This window comes from Pelodiscus sinensis, chromosome 3, assembly GCF_049634645.1.
Source record: "Pelodiscus sinensis isolate JC-2024 chromosome 3, ASM4963464v1, whole genome shotgun sequence".
NCBI classification, from domain to species: Eukaryota; Metazoa; Chordata; order Testudines; family Trionychidae; genus Pelodiscus; species Pelodiscus sinensis.
This window is the reverse complement of record NC_134713.1, coordinates 45,516,118-45,533,402: the sequence shown is the minus strand read 5'-3', so window position 1 is coordinate 45,533,402 and position 17,285 is coordinate 45,516,118. Positions and strand designations below refer to the sequence as shown.

Sequence of the window (17,285 nt, the reverse complement as noted above, 5' to 3'; positions counted from 1 at the left end):
ACTCTAACAGCTCTCAAGCAAGACCTATAATGTATGTCTATTCTCCTTCCTACTCAGGGCAGACTGAGCTGAACTGCTCCTTTTTATACTGCGGTTTCAGGTGGAATATGTCCAACAGAAAAAGAGGGAGTGGCTTTCTCAGTCAATAGCATGGGGTTAACCCCTTCTACCCCAGTGTGAGACAGGTGTACCTTGTCACTACAATGAAAAAATCATATTATTTGTATGCACATTTCAAATAATGATTGATTCTTCACAAAGATACTGTATTTCCACATCAAGTGACATAGCATTAGATAGATAGATATACTAATATCAAGTAAGATGTTAATTTCCTTATTGAAGCAAATAATGTGATGTGAGGATCCCCCTTCAGCTCCTGTACTGCTATTGCTATTGTTATTGTACAGGGTGGGAAGAGTAGCCTGCATAGGTCCACCATTTCCTATTGTATACAAGTGGGCAGTGACTAGGATGGGAATGGAGGTCTGCACCCATGAAATATGCTGTTCTTCATAGCTGAGCTAGCACACAGTTAGAAACAATCTTTTCAAGGGGTAGGATTGGTGTAGAATTTTGCTTCTTCCCCAACACCCGAGAGCAAGTGTGGAAACTGGGGACCAGACCATGTCACAATCTAGTTCAGTGTCTGCTCCTTGGGCAGTTAAACTATGAGCTGTCCATTAGTTGTAGCTGGTGGCCATGGGCAAGTGAACAGAGGTATTCACCCTGGGTTCCAGCTTCCAGGGGTACCATAAACCTACGCCTTTTTTTCCCCACTCAGCTGCTTCAGAATGAGGTGTGTGAGCATGTGTGTGGGGAAGAAACATTTTCTATTGTGGCTGGCAAAATGCCTATCTTCATGCCTGCTTTTGTTAATATAGCAGAGAGACATTTCACCTCCTAGCAATAGATCCATCATGAGTTTTTCCACATTCTCTTATTTTATACTGTACTTTACTAAGTATAATTTCCTGGTTGTCCAAAATTTAATGATCAATATTCTTGCTGTAAACAGAATACTAGTTTTAAAAATTTCTGTTAAAGCAGTTTTGACTTAGTTGGTGAAATCTTGTGCCCTTATTCAAGCAAAAATCCAATTTAAAAGTAATGGGAAATTGGAAGTGCTCCAGATCAGTTAGAATTTGTAACCCAGTAGGATTTCACTATCTGGCTTTGTGTTTTGGCTTTCAGGGCTAGATCCTGCAAGACGTTATGGAAAGTGTGTGACTTCAGGATGTGGAAAGTCTCATTAATAATACTAGAACCTTACTGAAGAGTTTGTGATTAAAGTGAGGTCAGTGCCTCATGAAAAACTATGAAAACGATAGATTTTGTTATTGCAATTGTTGCAGTAGTACAGGAAACTGATATCTAAAGAACTAAGTTACATGCATGTGTCTCCAATAATACAAAACAGGCTGGAAGTACACAGAAAATGCATTCCATAAAGTAAATGAAAAGTTTTTGAAAGCTTTCTCTAAGCTTGTAGTGTCTCTTTAGAGCTATGTTAATGAGTTTGCATGCGTCAGTCAAATTAAAATAATGCTTTGCTTTGATTATGTATGTGACCTGAATAATAAAATAAAAATGTGGGTAGAGTACTTTGAACATACAGATTGCTGCATAAGTTTTGCTGCAAGTATAACTATTATTAACAATGAAAAGCAAAAAAAAAGCACTGGAATAGGCTTGAATTAAATTATCGTTTTGCTATTTCTCCAATAATACTGTGTATGCTGAAAAATTAGAGTACTGCTCATGTATAGACCTAAGATAAAACATGATTTTGAAATCAAGCGTATATCAAACCTCCACTATTTTTCACTCCAACAAAACCAACCGCCCTCCCCCAAAAAAACAAAAAACCCACCTAGAGATAGAGACCAATACTGGCAAATTTCATCCCCCAAAAGTTTCTGAAAGTGAAAAATGTTATTGTGATGATAAATCCCAGATAAAGCTATTGTTTGCATGGATGTATAAGGTGTCAGACCTCTGCTATTTTTTACTCCAATAATAACAACAACAAAACCCACCTAGAGATAAAGATCAATCCTGGCTAACCCCAGTTTTAGACCCCAAAGTGGGTTGGAACCCCATTTTAATGGGGTCACCAGGATAGGCATTAGACTAGGTCTAGTTCTGGGCCAAAGTTGAAGCCAGAGCCCCACCACCTATGGTCAAAACTGAAGCCTAGGTGCTAAAGCCCTGGGAGGCAGAGTTCAGGCTTCAGTTTATAGACCCCCTTTCTGGGATTGAAGCCTTTGGACTTCGGCTTTGCCCCCCTCCGTCCTGAGTGGTGGGGCTTAAGCTTTTGCTTTGGCCCTTCCAGACCAAACGGCAGGGCTTATGTGGGCTCAGGCTTTGGTTCTTCTTCCCCCAGGATTGTGTAGTAATTTCAGTTGCAAAAAGGAGATCATAGTGCAATGAAGTCTGAGAACTTCTGGATAGAGAAATAGCTATTGGGATATACCTTGGGAAATGTGAATAAATTTACCTAAATAAAGATACATCAGAGGCTAAACACAATTATTTTTAAAGTGAAAATTTATTTTAATGCTAAAACTCATTTATATTCATTTATTTAAATGGCAAAACTTGTTACCAAATTCTGACAGAAAATAGCTAAAATGAAAGCTGAGAGAATACTATGTTATATCCATATGGACTTGTATTCTGGAAGATGTTTGTCTAGAATCACTGACCATCTGCTTCATGGAATTATGCCAAAAAAGCGTATTTTCACTGTAGATTTAGGTGTTTGAGGTGAACTAATAAATAACTAGGCAATTATTGCACCATCCTCTTCAAGTACATTGTAAATATGAGCTTCTAGCATTTCTGAAGACAAACATTGTATAATAAAATGTTTTCCATAAATAAATCTTTTTAGATATATTATGGCTTTAATTACTCTTATTTTTGTTGTTTGGACCTAATTCATCTCTGATGTAATTCAGTTGACTTAATAGAATTGTAACAGGTATATATTTGGCCTGGGTCTTCCTGGAGTATTTCAGTTGGAGTGTATTTTCTTTTTCATGGGCTAAACCCTAATCATTGTTTAAAGTCCAAATGAAGAAAACCCATGCAAAGAAGTGCTAAGGGCAGTGGCATTTTTCTTCTCAGAGCACAAGCACTGCACATAGTATTCAAGCTGTGGGCAGACCATGGCTTTGCATAGAGGCATTATGATATTTTCTGTCTTATTATCTATTCCTTTCCTAATTGTGCATAATATTTTGTTATCTTTTCTGACTGCAGTGGGGGGAAAAAAAGATGGGGGGAGACATGGTAGTGGAATTCTGGTACAGTAATTTGATTATTTGGAAATTTGGAGCAAAAGAACACATTAAAAACAATGAAATTATTTAATCTGTAAACATTGCTTACTGTAAAATGCATTTTTCTGGACTGTGTCCAAGACATTGGTTAAATTTGCCTGTATGGTTACTATGTGGTCAATGGAATGAAACATATTCAAATTCTAATTTCCAGTATAGTGCTAGTCTTTAAAATTAATTGTGTGCATGTTAGGGTGTAACATTTCTTGGTAATTATTAGACAGTTCAGTATCTTTAAGCTTTTTCCTTAACAGTTCTTTTCTATTCAGACAGCAAATATAACTAATTTTTTTCTCCGCCTACTTGTGCACTAGTTTAAGGTCAGCCATTATACCACTTGCAGAATTCCCTGAGCACCAGCCGACACCCTGAAAGGAGACAGTCACAACTTATCTTTCTGCACTGCCTTTTGAGATGCAGCTAGCCTAGGAGAAATTCATTCTGTGCTCACAAAGGCAGTATAGGAACCTCTTCTGAGTGCCCACTGTTACATCATCAGTCATCCTGCCTGCCATTGTGCTCCGCAGATAGGATAGCTACAGGGACTTGAGCTTGAGTGTGCTTTGACTTAATACACAGAATAAGCATAACTGTGTCTTGGAATGAGACAACAGAAACACCTATATTTTGTGAATACATATTAACATGGTAACGGAGCTAATCTAATTTGATGGATAAATATATTTAATTTGATGGATAAATAACAATATCTAGAAACTTCAGTGTTAGGTTTGAAACTGGTTTCTTACTCTTCCTTCTTCCTTATGTCACCAATATTTGTTTTGGCTTTATTTATTTTTATCTGAACATGAAATATAATAAAAGAAGACCTAACACAGGTTGTAGATCCCTTAACAAAGAAATATGAAAGGAATTCAAAGGCACAAATGCCCACAAGCAAACTAACTTCACAAAGAAGGCCAGTCCACAAAACTGAAATTCCTTAGCTTAGTACCTAGAGAAAAGACACACATTCCCCCTGAAGCCTCACACCTCCCCAGATGCCTGCTCAAATAGATGGACTTTGCAGTATATTCTAAAGGTCCACAATCAATTAGGGCTATTTCAAACCAATTAGAAAAGTGAATTCTAAAGTTGACATTCCTCATGAAGAGTAGAAGTCCTCTTTTCTGTATCCCCCAGGAGTGCCAGTAGGAGCACCTATCAGTTGTGGAATACAGTGTTGAGAAGAGGAAGAGCTGTCAGGTTTGCTAAGTGCTGTGGTCTGCTGCCAGTGTAGTGGAATGTGTCTTTATAAAATCTGGTATTGACGTATTCCAAAAAAGAAATGTACTCATCTGGATCGAGGTGTGGTCCAGGTATTATGATTCATGAGTAATATGTAATATAGGCCTTTGGGAATGTACTCTGTGTGCAATACTACATTACAATCAGAGGACCTTAGATTAGTAAATGGACTTTCATTACAGATAAAGAGTGCAGCTTTTCTGTTAGTACTTCAATGTATCTCTGGGGAAAAATTCAAGGTATGTAGTTCCTGTGACTAAAGTTAGGGGCTAAATTCTACTTCTAGTAAAAACCATGAAACCTACTGAAAACAGCTAGACAGATTTAGCTGACAAGAGAGTTTGTCCATAAGTGTTTAATTTGGCTATGATACTAGTGATTATGTATTCCAGGGCCACACCACCTTTTTATATTCTTTGATAAATACATTCATCCAGTGATTTACACAAGTACCTTTTATATGTCCAGCACTTAGATATTAAAGTACTAGACTGAGAGTCAAGCCACCTAGGTTCTATACTTGGGGTGGCTATAGACAATTTGTGATTTAGAGAAAACCACATATTTTGTGCATCATTTTTTCCTGTTATGTAGAATAGAGACAAGAATACCCACTGTCTCTTAGGTACACTATGAGGCTAAAATCTGTGATGCTCTGAGCTCTTATGGGATATGTTTATATCATCTTGTTAGGATCTGCTGAGCATTTGAGCCAGAATACACTTGGTTGCTCTTTCCTTTTTTCATGCTGTTTTTTCTATATTCCTTCCAACACTGCCCATTCTATCACTTCATTCTTTACGTGGGATTACTATAAATTCCTTTTGCTCTATGGTAAAATACCAGAGTGATACAAGTCAGGTTGCTTTGTCATTTACATAATTTCACCTGACAAACTTGCAACTAGCTACTAACAAGCCACTGGTTAAGGCAGTCTGCCATTTTCCTGGTTATTTTACTACAAAACACGTGTGAAGGAAAAGTTATACCCAGGGTTCACTATACTAACTTCAGGAAGTTGCCCTTACATACATTATTGTGTTTCTGGGGTCAATTTTGTGTCTCTAGTAAGCATCCAAAGCATGGTACAAATAGAGAAGGCTCAGCAGGTACAGTTCTACTGTATAGAATGGGCACATCACAAGTTTGCAGGAGAGAAGAGATCCCCAGGTTTTTTCTCCCCTACAAACCTACACGGGGGGGGGGGGGGGGAGCATAGGAAACAAGAACACTTTTGCTGCCTTTTGGCCTACAGAGGAGACTGCTTAAATTCTTCAACAGATCTCATGAATATCCTTAGTACACAACCTATTTACTTAGGGTTTAATCCCTGAACTTAATCATATAGTTTTTTAAAAGAAAAATATGTGTTCTGAAGTCTAATATTTTATTCTTCCCTTCCACAGTAAAATGCTTCCCAATATTTATTTCTCTTTCTGAACACCATATCTTTAGTTCATCATTATCTAAAACCACCTATTTTATTCACTTTCTAGTTCAATTTTGTTGGAAAATTGCTTGGACCAAGAGGAAACTCTCTGAAGAGGTTACAGGAGGAGACAGGTGCCAAAATGTCTATCCTGGGCAAAGGTTCCATGAGGGATAAAGCTAAGGTATTGTATTTGAATTCTGATCTTAAATATCATCAAGTGTACATAAGGTTAGAGGAAATGGACTCTTTAAAGATTAATTTACATTAAAATTTACTAATTAAATTGTAGTAAAAATATTCTTATGTCTATCTTCTGGTAAAAATATGTGAATTTTACTGCTATAACTTGGACATGCATAAATATGCTTGGTGTAGTTTTACTCTTGTTCTCTAGGCTGTTTAATATTTTTCTGGGGAAGTTGCATTTTCCCCATTTGAATATTTATTAGAGAAGACATACAAAGAATTTCAACATCCTGGATGAAAATTTTTGAATAGCACTGAAAGGAACACACCATATGACACATGTTAACATCCTTGCCATTTGGAATGTCCTCTTGGTCATACCACTTGTCTATAAGATGACTGTTTAGAAAACTAAAGAATTTTATTTAACTGAATGAAAAAATATGACTGTACACTATTGTGTACGTTTCATCATAGAGTCTGAACTATCAGATCTAGCTTCAACATGTGAATAGTAACTGTTCATTCCATTGATCTATATTTTACCTTAACTCATATTTTTAGTGGCGCTCTCTAGTGCTCTTTATTTCAATAGTTAAAATGACAGACTGACAAGAACCAGAATAAAATAAAAACTAACCAGCATTTTACTATTTTTGAGTGTGACATTATTGGGTTTTAGTGACTCACTTTTTCCACATCACCAATCACACTGGTATTATGAGACCTTTTGCAAAATTAAGCAAATAAACAGAGATGAACCATTCAAGTTGTGAAATCATATTGTCTAGAATTTAAAGCCAAATTTCGCACATAAATATATTTCAATGTGCCATAGATTTCTTTAAGATCTTAATCATAGAAGCTCTTTAATTATTGAACAATTTCATTTTTATGGGTTTGGGTTTTTATGGTTTGATTACATCAAAGAGTTTATTTTCAGATACTGAAAAGTAGAATATGTTATAATCCTTGAGCCTACTTCCGGTACAGTCAAAAATTGCTCTCCGGATCATTAAATGCATATGCTGCTGAACTGGCAATAATATACATTTGTATTGTGTCTGCCAGCTCCTTTAATAGCTACCCATTCAGATTATTGCAGGAATGATCTGAACAGGGGCGTGTCAGAGGCCCATTATCCAATCAGGACATGTTTGCACTTAAAAAGGCAGACTAAATCTTCTGATCCTTAGACCAGCCTCCTCACCTATCATGTCTCATGAATCAGATCTGACAATCCAAGATGTACTGGATATTAATGTTTACTGCATTACACAAAAGCTAGGGCTGGATTCTATGAGTTGCTGAGTACTGTTGTGAATCAGAATTCAAGGTATTCTTGCTCCTTAGCAAACAAAATAGAATCTGTAGGTGATATGCCATTGGGAATGGACATTGTGGAAACTCAGTTCTATGAGACTGATGTAACAAATGAGGTTTCTAATTGTGGCAGTTCTGAAAAAAAATCTCATAAGATAGGCCATTTTAAATAACTCAGTTTAACCTTATCATAGTGACTAACAAGAAAACAAAATCCCTAAGTAATAAGGAGGGAAGATTAAAAAAAATGTGAAACACATCCTTTGTTGTCATCAGGGTCCAGTGAAAGGAACGGGAAACAAATAATGGTGAATGTACAGCCAAAACAGTTCTCTCAGACAAGACGTGTCGGGGCAGATCCTGGAAAAAGTTAGGGAGATGTGACAGGGTGGACCAGGCTCTGAAGCCACCTGCTGGAGGCTTTCCTCAAAGGAGGATAGAGTATCTGTAGGAGGCACAGGCCAATCAGGGGCCAAGATGGACCTATAAAAGGAGCTGCAGGACCAGAGTTATCTCAGTGTCCCTAGAGCCTGCAAAGTGTGCAGACCATAATGCTGGCTGGCTGAGACAGTGGCAGTACTATGGACAAATCATTCTGGAGGAATATAGTTTCCTTGAAGAAGTCTTAATGAACTCCCCAAGGATCCCTCATGCAGTGACAATCTCCAAGTGGCTCCTATGCTACTACTTTCTCTTTTTCAATATTTAGTAATAGATGGCACAGCCTGGGTGCCATAACTGCTGCCTGCTCTCTGGCTGTTAGAACATGTTCTGAAGTTCCTAGGCACATATTTTAGAGAGGACATTCCTGCAGATTTACCCTTTCCAAATCGATGAGTGTCTATGACAAACTACTATTAAAATGATGGAGTTGTCAGGAAATGTTTGGATTTTGCATGAAAGAGGAATGAAAAATTGGGAGGATTTGGCAGTGGGGAGATTTATGCAAACGAAGTAATGAATAAGAAGCAGGAAAAAAAACATACAAAGAAGGATGGGAATAACATTAGGAATTGGATTATAAAATTATGAGTCTACAAACAAAAGGCCACAGTGTGCCTGGCCCTGAGTAAGAAACCTCTTTCTTTGCGCCCATTCCCTTTTTGCACAATTACAGCCCATGAATTCAGAGAGCACAAGGAAGTAACAAGCATAGTGCCCAGATGGCGCTATTTAAAGTAAATGGGACTGTGACAATGCAAATCCTTATAATTGCAAATCCCAGAGAGTTGTAGCTTCTGCAGATTGAGCTCCACCCAGATCAATCTCAAGTTATGTCCTTAAGATGTTTTTGCTGGATGTCCTGTCTGTGTCTGTCACTAGCGATCTTACCATGCCACAGAAGCTTTTTGCACCCATATGATCACCAGCCCTGTAGCAAGTACTAGAAAATGTGGGTAGAGAAATCCTGCTCCTTTCTATGAATTGCATAATAGAGTATAGTTGCACACCCCCAGTGCATCAGAAAGCATTGTGCCTCAAGTGGGCATACTGCCAGTAAAGATATCCCCTGCCCCAGACAATATATGCATGGTTCAGGACAAGTCCTTTTAAAGGGGGCAATAAGAAAAACTCAAGATATAGAACGTAAGCAGCTTCAAAAGTACACTCTGTATTGTAGAAATGATGTACTGCCACGGGAAGGTGTGATGGGAATTGTGGAATACGTACCCAGAAGAGAGTGCTACTGCTACTGGAGAGCAGAACATTAACGTAAATGTGGGCAATAGTGCTTTCTCCTGATCAGAATGGCAAGAATGGTACACTTTTTGTGCTTAAACTGATTCCGCTGGCTTAATTAGCAGCAGTTCAATGTTCTGTGATAGACACAGCCTAAGGGGACAGAGCAGCATAGTTTTGGAGTAAAATAGTTCCAGTGAACACAAGAAGTTGAAATTACTACTGGAAGTAAGGAGGTAAGGTTTCTTTTAGACCCATTTTTTCCCTTACGCTAGTTACCTTCTGGTTTGAATGTTGACAGTACTCAAAACCACTACATTTCAAAATGTTAAATATATCTAAATTGTCTGTTTTAAACTGACTTCAAAAGGTGTTATCTAATATGATGGGTGCACCAGTGACCAGTATGAATTCTGTCCATCTAAAGGGAACACCCAGTTTCTAATGAGTTCTTGTAACAGATTGAAATAACGGGCTCTCCATCCTGAGAACTCTCATTATCTTGCTGACTCATAGGATGACATTATAGCTTGTCACTCCTATGTTGATATAGAATGATTTCACATGCAGATTCATTCATCAGAACGGATAGTGAAGAGATTAAACATAATTAGTAGGCAAGCGCTATTTAATTATGAAGAGAATCAATTGAGGGACAGCAATCCACATAAATTTTGTATGTGATTTTCAATAATATCCAAGTTAACAATTGCTTGAAACTTTATTTTTAGCACAGAGGAGCTAAATCTTCAAAGAATGCAAGCAATGATGTGCTATTAAATATACCTTTATATATTTAAATAAAGTTATTTTCATGTGTTCCATAACTGAGGACCCTCTTTTCTACACACTGCAACTCCTTTTGCTGAGTCTGATCCTTTCTAACAAATTACAGATCTGTCACCTATGGGTTAGAATAAGTAATCTATTTGAACAGAAGAATGGTTCCCTCTAGAGAGTTAAGTGAGACCTTTAGCCAGTGCTAAAGGGTTAGTCAGTCAGGTAAAGGACTTCTGGGTTAGTTTAGTGAAGGAATCCTTTCCCCATCATAAGGTGTTGCAGAAGAGAAGGGGAAGAGAAAAAATAGAGCAATTTTTGGGCTAGACTGAACCTTCCATGGTTCCTTGGTTCAATTTTTGTTTACAGAGTAACAGGCTTTTATAATAATAATTGTGTATAAGCAAAAAGTATTATTCATATTGTTTAACTGTTTTAGAACATGATAGGTGAGAGAACAGAATGGATATGAATAATACCAGATGTAAATGGATGGTATAGGAAGTTATAGGATCTACGTTACTCCAATGCTTACCAAAGTTGTCTACATTATTCTCAGAGGATAAGTAGCAAGAAATACCTAAACATATGATTATCTGACCTATATTCAAGAGATAATCATGTGGTAAAAATGACTTAAAGATCATCCTATTTTCCATTCCTTCCTCCTTGGGTAAAATGATTGAAAAGGTAGTTGAGAGTTAACTCCACAAATATCAAATATTTTGCCAGAAAGGTTTCCTTAAGGGTATATCTACATAGCAACATTATTTTAAAATAACTAGCATTATTCTGAAATAACTTAGTCCATGTCTACACAGCAGGCAGTTATTTTGAAATAATGTTGAAATACTGTTATGCTGGAGAACTTCTTACTCCAACGTCTGCAACCCTCATTGAATGAGGACTTAGAGACATCGGAGGAAGAATGCTCTATTTTGAAATAAGTGCTGTGTAATCGCTCCCAATTTTGAAATAAGCTATTTAAAAATAAACTTCGCAATTGGTATAGCTCAATTTGTGTAGCTTATTTTGAGTTAAACTCTGCAGTATAGAAGCACCCTATTTGATATGGTATGAAGACAGCACCAGTTCCATAACTGGACAGTTTCTTTAGGGCCATAGAAACAATAAAATATCCATGCTAACATTATTAGAACTGTCCTTGAATGCTTTATTATATAACCCTTAATTTTGTGTATGATAACAGGCACAATTGTAAGCTCCCTGGAGTAAGGACCACATTTGTTTGCATCCTGTAGCCTTGAACATATCATTGGCACTTAACAAATAAATAATGATAATGTTAAGAGGAGTGCAAATAAGTTCATGATAATAAGCACAATCTAGCACACAACCTATATGATATTTGACCACATAAAATATCTTTTATTTTTTATAAATATTGCATGGAATGAGGTTTCATAGAAATATGTGAGATTATCTACAGGGAGCATGAAATATGATTATACTTAGATAACACTATTTATAGCGACATACACAATGGGTGAAAGAGGACAGATGAGATTGCAGTCCCAGGTTAATAATAAAAGTGATGAATGAGGAATACAGAAAATAGTAAAAATGCAGGGGCCAGAGAGGAAAAGCGAGTATAAATGTGGTCAGAGAGTTTAAAGTGAGAAGGGACCACCAGATTATCTTGTCTGACATCCTGTACATGACAGGCCAGCAAACAACCCAGCACTCACCTAAGGCTGTTGGCAAATTTTCACGAGCAACAGAGCAGAAGGACAACTTTATTTTACAGCCATCACCTCTTGTATTATATGTTCAAATATATCTCAAGAGTATTCAAAGCTCTGGGTGGGCAATGTTTGCTGAAGAATTTTAAATCTAAATAAATAAATATAGCCAAAATACAGAGGTGAGAAAAGTTAAGTTACCAAGCAGTCCTCAGCACCTTAGAAATAGTCACAGATACTTCAAAATCTTTCACTTAAACCATGATTTTTCCTTCAGAAGGACCGATTTTGGAAGTCAATCTGTGGTTACTTAGATATAACAGAATTTGTCACATGGGCCAGTGTTCAGTCACTCATAGGTAATAGTTTAAATAGGAATGACAGTACATGAGTTAAATCTTCTGGACATTGTTGGGTTAACTGCCCTTTCAATACAAATTACTTTTTATTTAGACAAACTCTGTTGGCTCTAATTTGTATTTTGTAAACTTTTTAAAATTAATTTCATCCAGTGTTTAAATATTCATGCATTTTTTAAGTTGTTTAGAAAATGTTCCAGAACAATTTTATTTCATATTGGTAACCTTCTTTATTGCTAAGTCGAGCTGTCATTCTCAACTTAACATTACTTTGCTTATAATCCTTTTCTTTCTTTCTTCCTTTCTTTCTTCCTTTCTTTCTTTCTTTCTTTCTTTCTTTCTTTCTTTCTTTCTTTCTTTCTTTCTTTCTTTCTTTCTTTCTTTCTTTCTTTCTTTCTTTCTTTCTTTCTTTCTTTCTTTCTTTCCTTCCTTCCTTCCTTCCTTCCTTCCTTCCTTCCTCAGGCTATATCTACACTACAAAGAAAAGTTGGAAAAAAATACACAAATTGTGAAGTGCAATTGGCATGTCTTTTTCCGCTTTTCTTCCGAAAGAGGCTTTTTCAACATTTGGCCTGTGTACATAGGGCCAAATGTCAGGAAAAACCCCACTTTCAGAACATCCCTTTTTCCTCATAAAATGAGGTTTACAGAGATGCTGGCAAAGCACATCCACTTTTCCAACATTTTTTTCAAAAAAGTGTACATGTTCCATGGACACTGCAGAGTGTTTCCAGGATACCTCTGGTATTCCTGGGAAAGCTCTATAGTCTAGATGCACATACACCCATGCATCTCCGTTACTTTAATCTGCAGAATAAGCATGCAGTACAGTACAAAATTTCACCATAGAATCTACTTGTCCATCATTGAAGTCTTTATCAGTTATTAAACTAACTTTTAATTGCTTTACTATTCAACTTTCAGGTACTCTTTAAATCATTTATTACAAATGGTGGCTTTTAATTAGAGAAGAGGCAAGTTGAGAAAAATATTTCATTTAACCTAATAGAAACAATACTTCCCACTCCACCACCAAGGATAGATATGACTCTATAAATAGAATAACTATAGCAGAGCAATAGAGTGAATGTGCTAGGCACCAAGGTGTCATATTGAACATAGAATCACAGAAATGTAGGGCTAACAGGGACCATGAAACATCACGTATCTGAGTGTCCCTTGTTCAGGCAAGACCAATAAATCTAGACCATCCCTGACATGTGTTTGTCCAAACTATGCCTAAAAGTCTCCAAATATGGGGATTCCACAACCTTGCTTGGATGCCTATGACAAAGCTTATCTACCTGTATAATTAGAATTTTTTTCCCTAATATCTAACCTAAATCTCCCTTGCTTAAGATTAAGTCCACTACTTCCTGTTCAACCTTCAGTGGACATAGAGAACAAGTGATCCCGGTCCTCTTTATCGACAGCCCTTATTGTATTTGAAGAATATTGTCAAGTCTAACCATGCTCATTCTTTTTAACTTTCCAACTCAAGCAGAAAATATTTTTTTTTACTCCTGTTCTCTGTATTACGACAGTTCTGATTGAGTGATTTGTCCACACCAGATGATCCACCTTTTTTCCTTGCCTCTTCAGCACATCATTTTCTCATATGTCATGTTAACCTGTTCTGCTTTCAGTATAATGCTGATCACTATACTGTGTATACAGCTCAGAAAACTCTAGAGGTACAAATATATGATTATCTCAGATGATCCTCTGTACCTTTGAGAGCTGTTTTCCGCAGGAAGTTCTGGTCCTAATCCAATAAAACTCTTATAAATGTGAGTAAAGTTAAATACATACTTAAGTGTTTTGCTGGATTAACATTGAATCCAAAGAGATAAATTGACTAAAACACATGAGCACGCACACACACACGTGCACACACACAAAAGCTGTGGCAGAGTTGGGAGCAGGATTCAGGACTGTTGTGTATCTGCACAGTGCCTTAACCACAAGATCATTCTTTCTTTTACTTTGGAACAATAGTTATATCTTTATACTACACCATCAGCAAAATGTTGTAATGCCTGAGTAGTAAATTTTCTCTGAGTATTCTGAAACCTACCAGTTTTCAAGAAAGACCACATACGAGAATTCCCCTCTCCAACAGGAGAGAAGAAAACCTATAAATACAGTCCAAAGAAGATGATGGTCTGAATATAACACTATGACCCATTCCCAGATTTTATTGAAAGTTTAGATTCAGAGTGGGCATGCTGGTATGAGTTGAGACAGAATGGCTGTGTCTACATTGGCCCCTATTCCATAATAGGGATGCAAATGTAGCACTCTGGAATAGGCAAATCCGCGGGGGATTTAAATATCCCCCGCGGCATTTGCATCAACATGGCTGCCGCTTTTTTCCGGCTTGTAGATAAGCTCTTTTCCGGGGGATCTCTTATTCCTACTTGAAAGTAGGAATAAGAAAGTAGGAATAAGAGATCCTCCGGAAAAGAGCTTATTTTTCGGAGGATCGCGTCCAGACTGGCGCTTTTCTCCGGCTTATCTACAAGCCGGAAAAAAGCGGCAGCCATGTTGATGCAAATGCCGCGGGTGATATTTAAATCCCCCGCGGATTTGCCTATTCCAAAGTGCTACATTTGCATCCCTATTACGGAATAGGGGCCAATTTAGACACAGCAATATGTATGGTTATAATGACCTTGATTCTCCATGGCTTTGCAATTTCTATATTCATTTATACTGGTGCAAAGCAAATGTGAAATAAGTATGTAATTAGCAAATCAGAATGGTAGCATTTTATACCCACTTAGAACAGGTGTGACAACACAAATGCAAGGTAGTGGCATATCAGATGCAGTGGGCCTGGTTCTCTTCTCACACCATGTTTTTGCCAATTTAACTCCATTTACTTCAGTGGAGTTACTTAAAATTTGCACACACACACACACACACTATATATATATATATATATATATATATATATATATATATATATATATATATAAATGTGTGATAGGTTCAGTCATTCTCATGAGAAGATTTCTACTCTTATATTTGTAAATACAAGTTTGGATTAAAAGTATTTCTTAAAACTCAGACTTCCCCTATTTTATTTTTAAACTTCTTGGAGATATGATCTGGAATTTATTGAGATATGCCTGACATGCATTTTTTGGCCTCCAGTAAGACATTTCTGCTCCACTGAAATACTTTTTCTGTCATCTTCAATTATAAAGTTACTACAAGAAAGGAAGAGAGTGTGAGCTACTCGATTTAGAGAACTGGCTCATATCCAGAGGTTTCTATAGAGAATTCTGGAACGCGAAATATTGTTCACCTTTTCAAATTTACTGTGTTGATTTTCCCTACAGATTTAATTGTTATGGCATATTTAAAGTTACTATGATATAGCTATTATTATTTCAACAGACATACTCCCTTTTTATTTGCAACCATTGTATCCCAAGAGCAGGTTTTAGCTTCAGGAGCAGCATTAAGTCTTCGCTCTGCTTTCTATCTAGGAGTTGATTGAACTAATGTCCCAACCCAATTTTGTCACATTCTTTCCTGCTTAAATATGGCCACAATTTCTGGGGCCACTTCAGGCAAGTCCTCAAGACTACAAAAAACCCACTGCCCCCATCCACAAAAATTTAGAATGAATCACACTGATCAGGAAATGAAACTCTGATGCTCCATTCTCCTTTCAATGGGATTAATGGGGACTATTAGCATCCCCTCTCAAACATTGTTTGTCAAGGAAACAAACAACATTCCATGGGCAAAATGAGACCTCTGCTTCAGCGTCACTCTCATTTAGATTGTCAGAACCCAAATGATTGTTCTCTGTCCATCTTTCTGGCTCCTACTCTTACTTTGTATTAAAATGCCTGCTGAACAATCATTACAAAATATTTAAAGGTATATTTTAAAGGTTTCACTTAATATGTTTAAATTGATGATCTTACAGCCATTTCAACCTCTTCAACCACATTTTCAGAATTGTCTGTGAATGTGCAACTACGCTTATGGAATCTTTGGTATTTTTGAATGCTTTCCATGCTATCCCTTGTGTAACAAATTTCACAACGTACATGGCTAAACACCATTATTAAACAAATGGAATTTTTACATTCACTCAGATTTCCAGCTACACCCAATGTCCAGTGATACTTCTGAAAGAGGAACTAAGGTGAGACCACAAAAGGACAATCTGTTGCTTCTTATTTGGTCTTGTTTTTAGAACTGCACTTGAAGCAGCCAAACAGCTATTGTAAATTATGTAGAATTTCCATTGCCACTAGCAATCAGCATGCCAACCGGAAATTGCTAGAGCAAAGCAGAACACTGGTCATGATTAGTTCTCCACACCTTCCCAGCATTATTTCAATTTTTTCCTTCTGCTTTCAGGTGCATAGTAGATAGAGAAGAAGGTGTCTATGCTGGCAAGAATACTGTGGCACACCATAGCAATACTTTTGATAAAGTCGTGTCCACCACTTTCTCCATGTCCACAGAGCCAGTATTATCTCTTCATAGAGGCAATTAGGTTGGTCAGGTATGACTGCCCTTGGTGAATCCATGTTGACTATTCTGATTACGTTTCTCTCTTTCAAGTGTTTCAAAATGGATTCCTTGAGGACCTGCTCCATGACTTTTTCAGGGGCTGAGGTGAAGTTGACTGGTCTGTAATTCCCTGGATGCTCCCCTTCCCCTTTTTTAAAGATGAGTGAATGTTTGCCTTTTTCCAATCATTTGGGACCTCCCCCAATCACCAAGACTTTTCAAAGATAATTGCCAATGGTTCTGCAATCACATTAGCCAACTCTTTCAGCACCCTCAGATGCATTAGATCCAGCCCCGTGCACTTGTTCATGTCCAACTCTTCTAAATAGTTCTTAACTTTGTTCTTTCACTAGTGAGAGATGCTTACTTTCTTCTCATATTGTGCTGCCCTGTGTAGCAATCTGGGAACTCACCTTGCTGCGAAGACTGAGGCAAAAAAGCATTGAGTACTTCAGCTTTTTCCACATCATCTTTTACTGGATTGCCTTCCCTTGTTCTTCTTCGAGTGATGTCCCCGGGAGTGCTCCACTATAGGTGTCGGGCTCATCCCGGCACAGCAATCCGGAGAGTTTTCACCAGCAGTAGCCCCCTCTGGAAGACCACGCATGCGCAGAAGTGCCTCGCGCCGTTCGCACCTTTTCTGCGTTGAGCGGTCCGACGTGCCAGTTCCTCCTAACCGTCCACGGTC

The 17,285-nt window shown here is 37.5% G+C and overlaps 1 protein-coding gene across 2 annotated transcripts in view; it reads left to right on the top strand.

Moving 5' to 3' along the window:
- The window catches only part of KHDRBS2 (KH RNA binding domain containing, signal transduction associated 2), a 602,985-nt gene that overhangs the window by 272,187 nt on the left and 313,513 nt on the right, over positions 1-17,285 (top strand). For both annotated transcript variants that reach the window (XR_012902558.1, XM_014575134.3), the window contains exon 3: positions 6,092-6,208. Coding sequence is in view for 1 of the 2 variants with exons in the window: in XM_014575134.3 (XP_014430620.1) it covers positions 6,092-6,208 (117 nt within the window). In the remaining variant the exon portion in view is untranslated. The remainder of the gene's footprint in view (positions 1-6,091; positions 6,209-17,285) is intronic.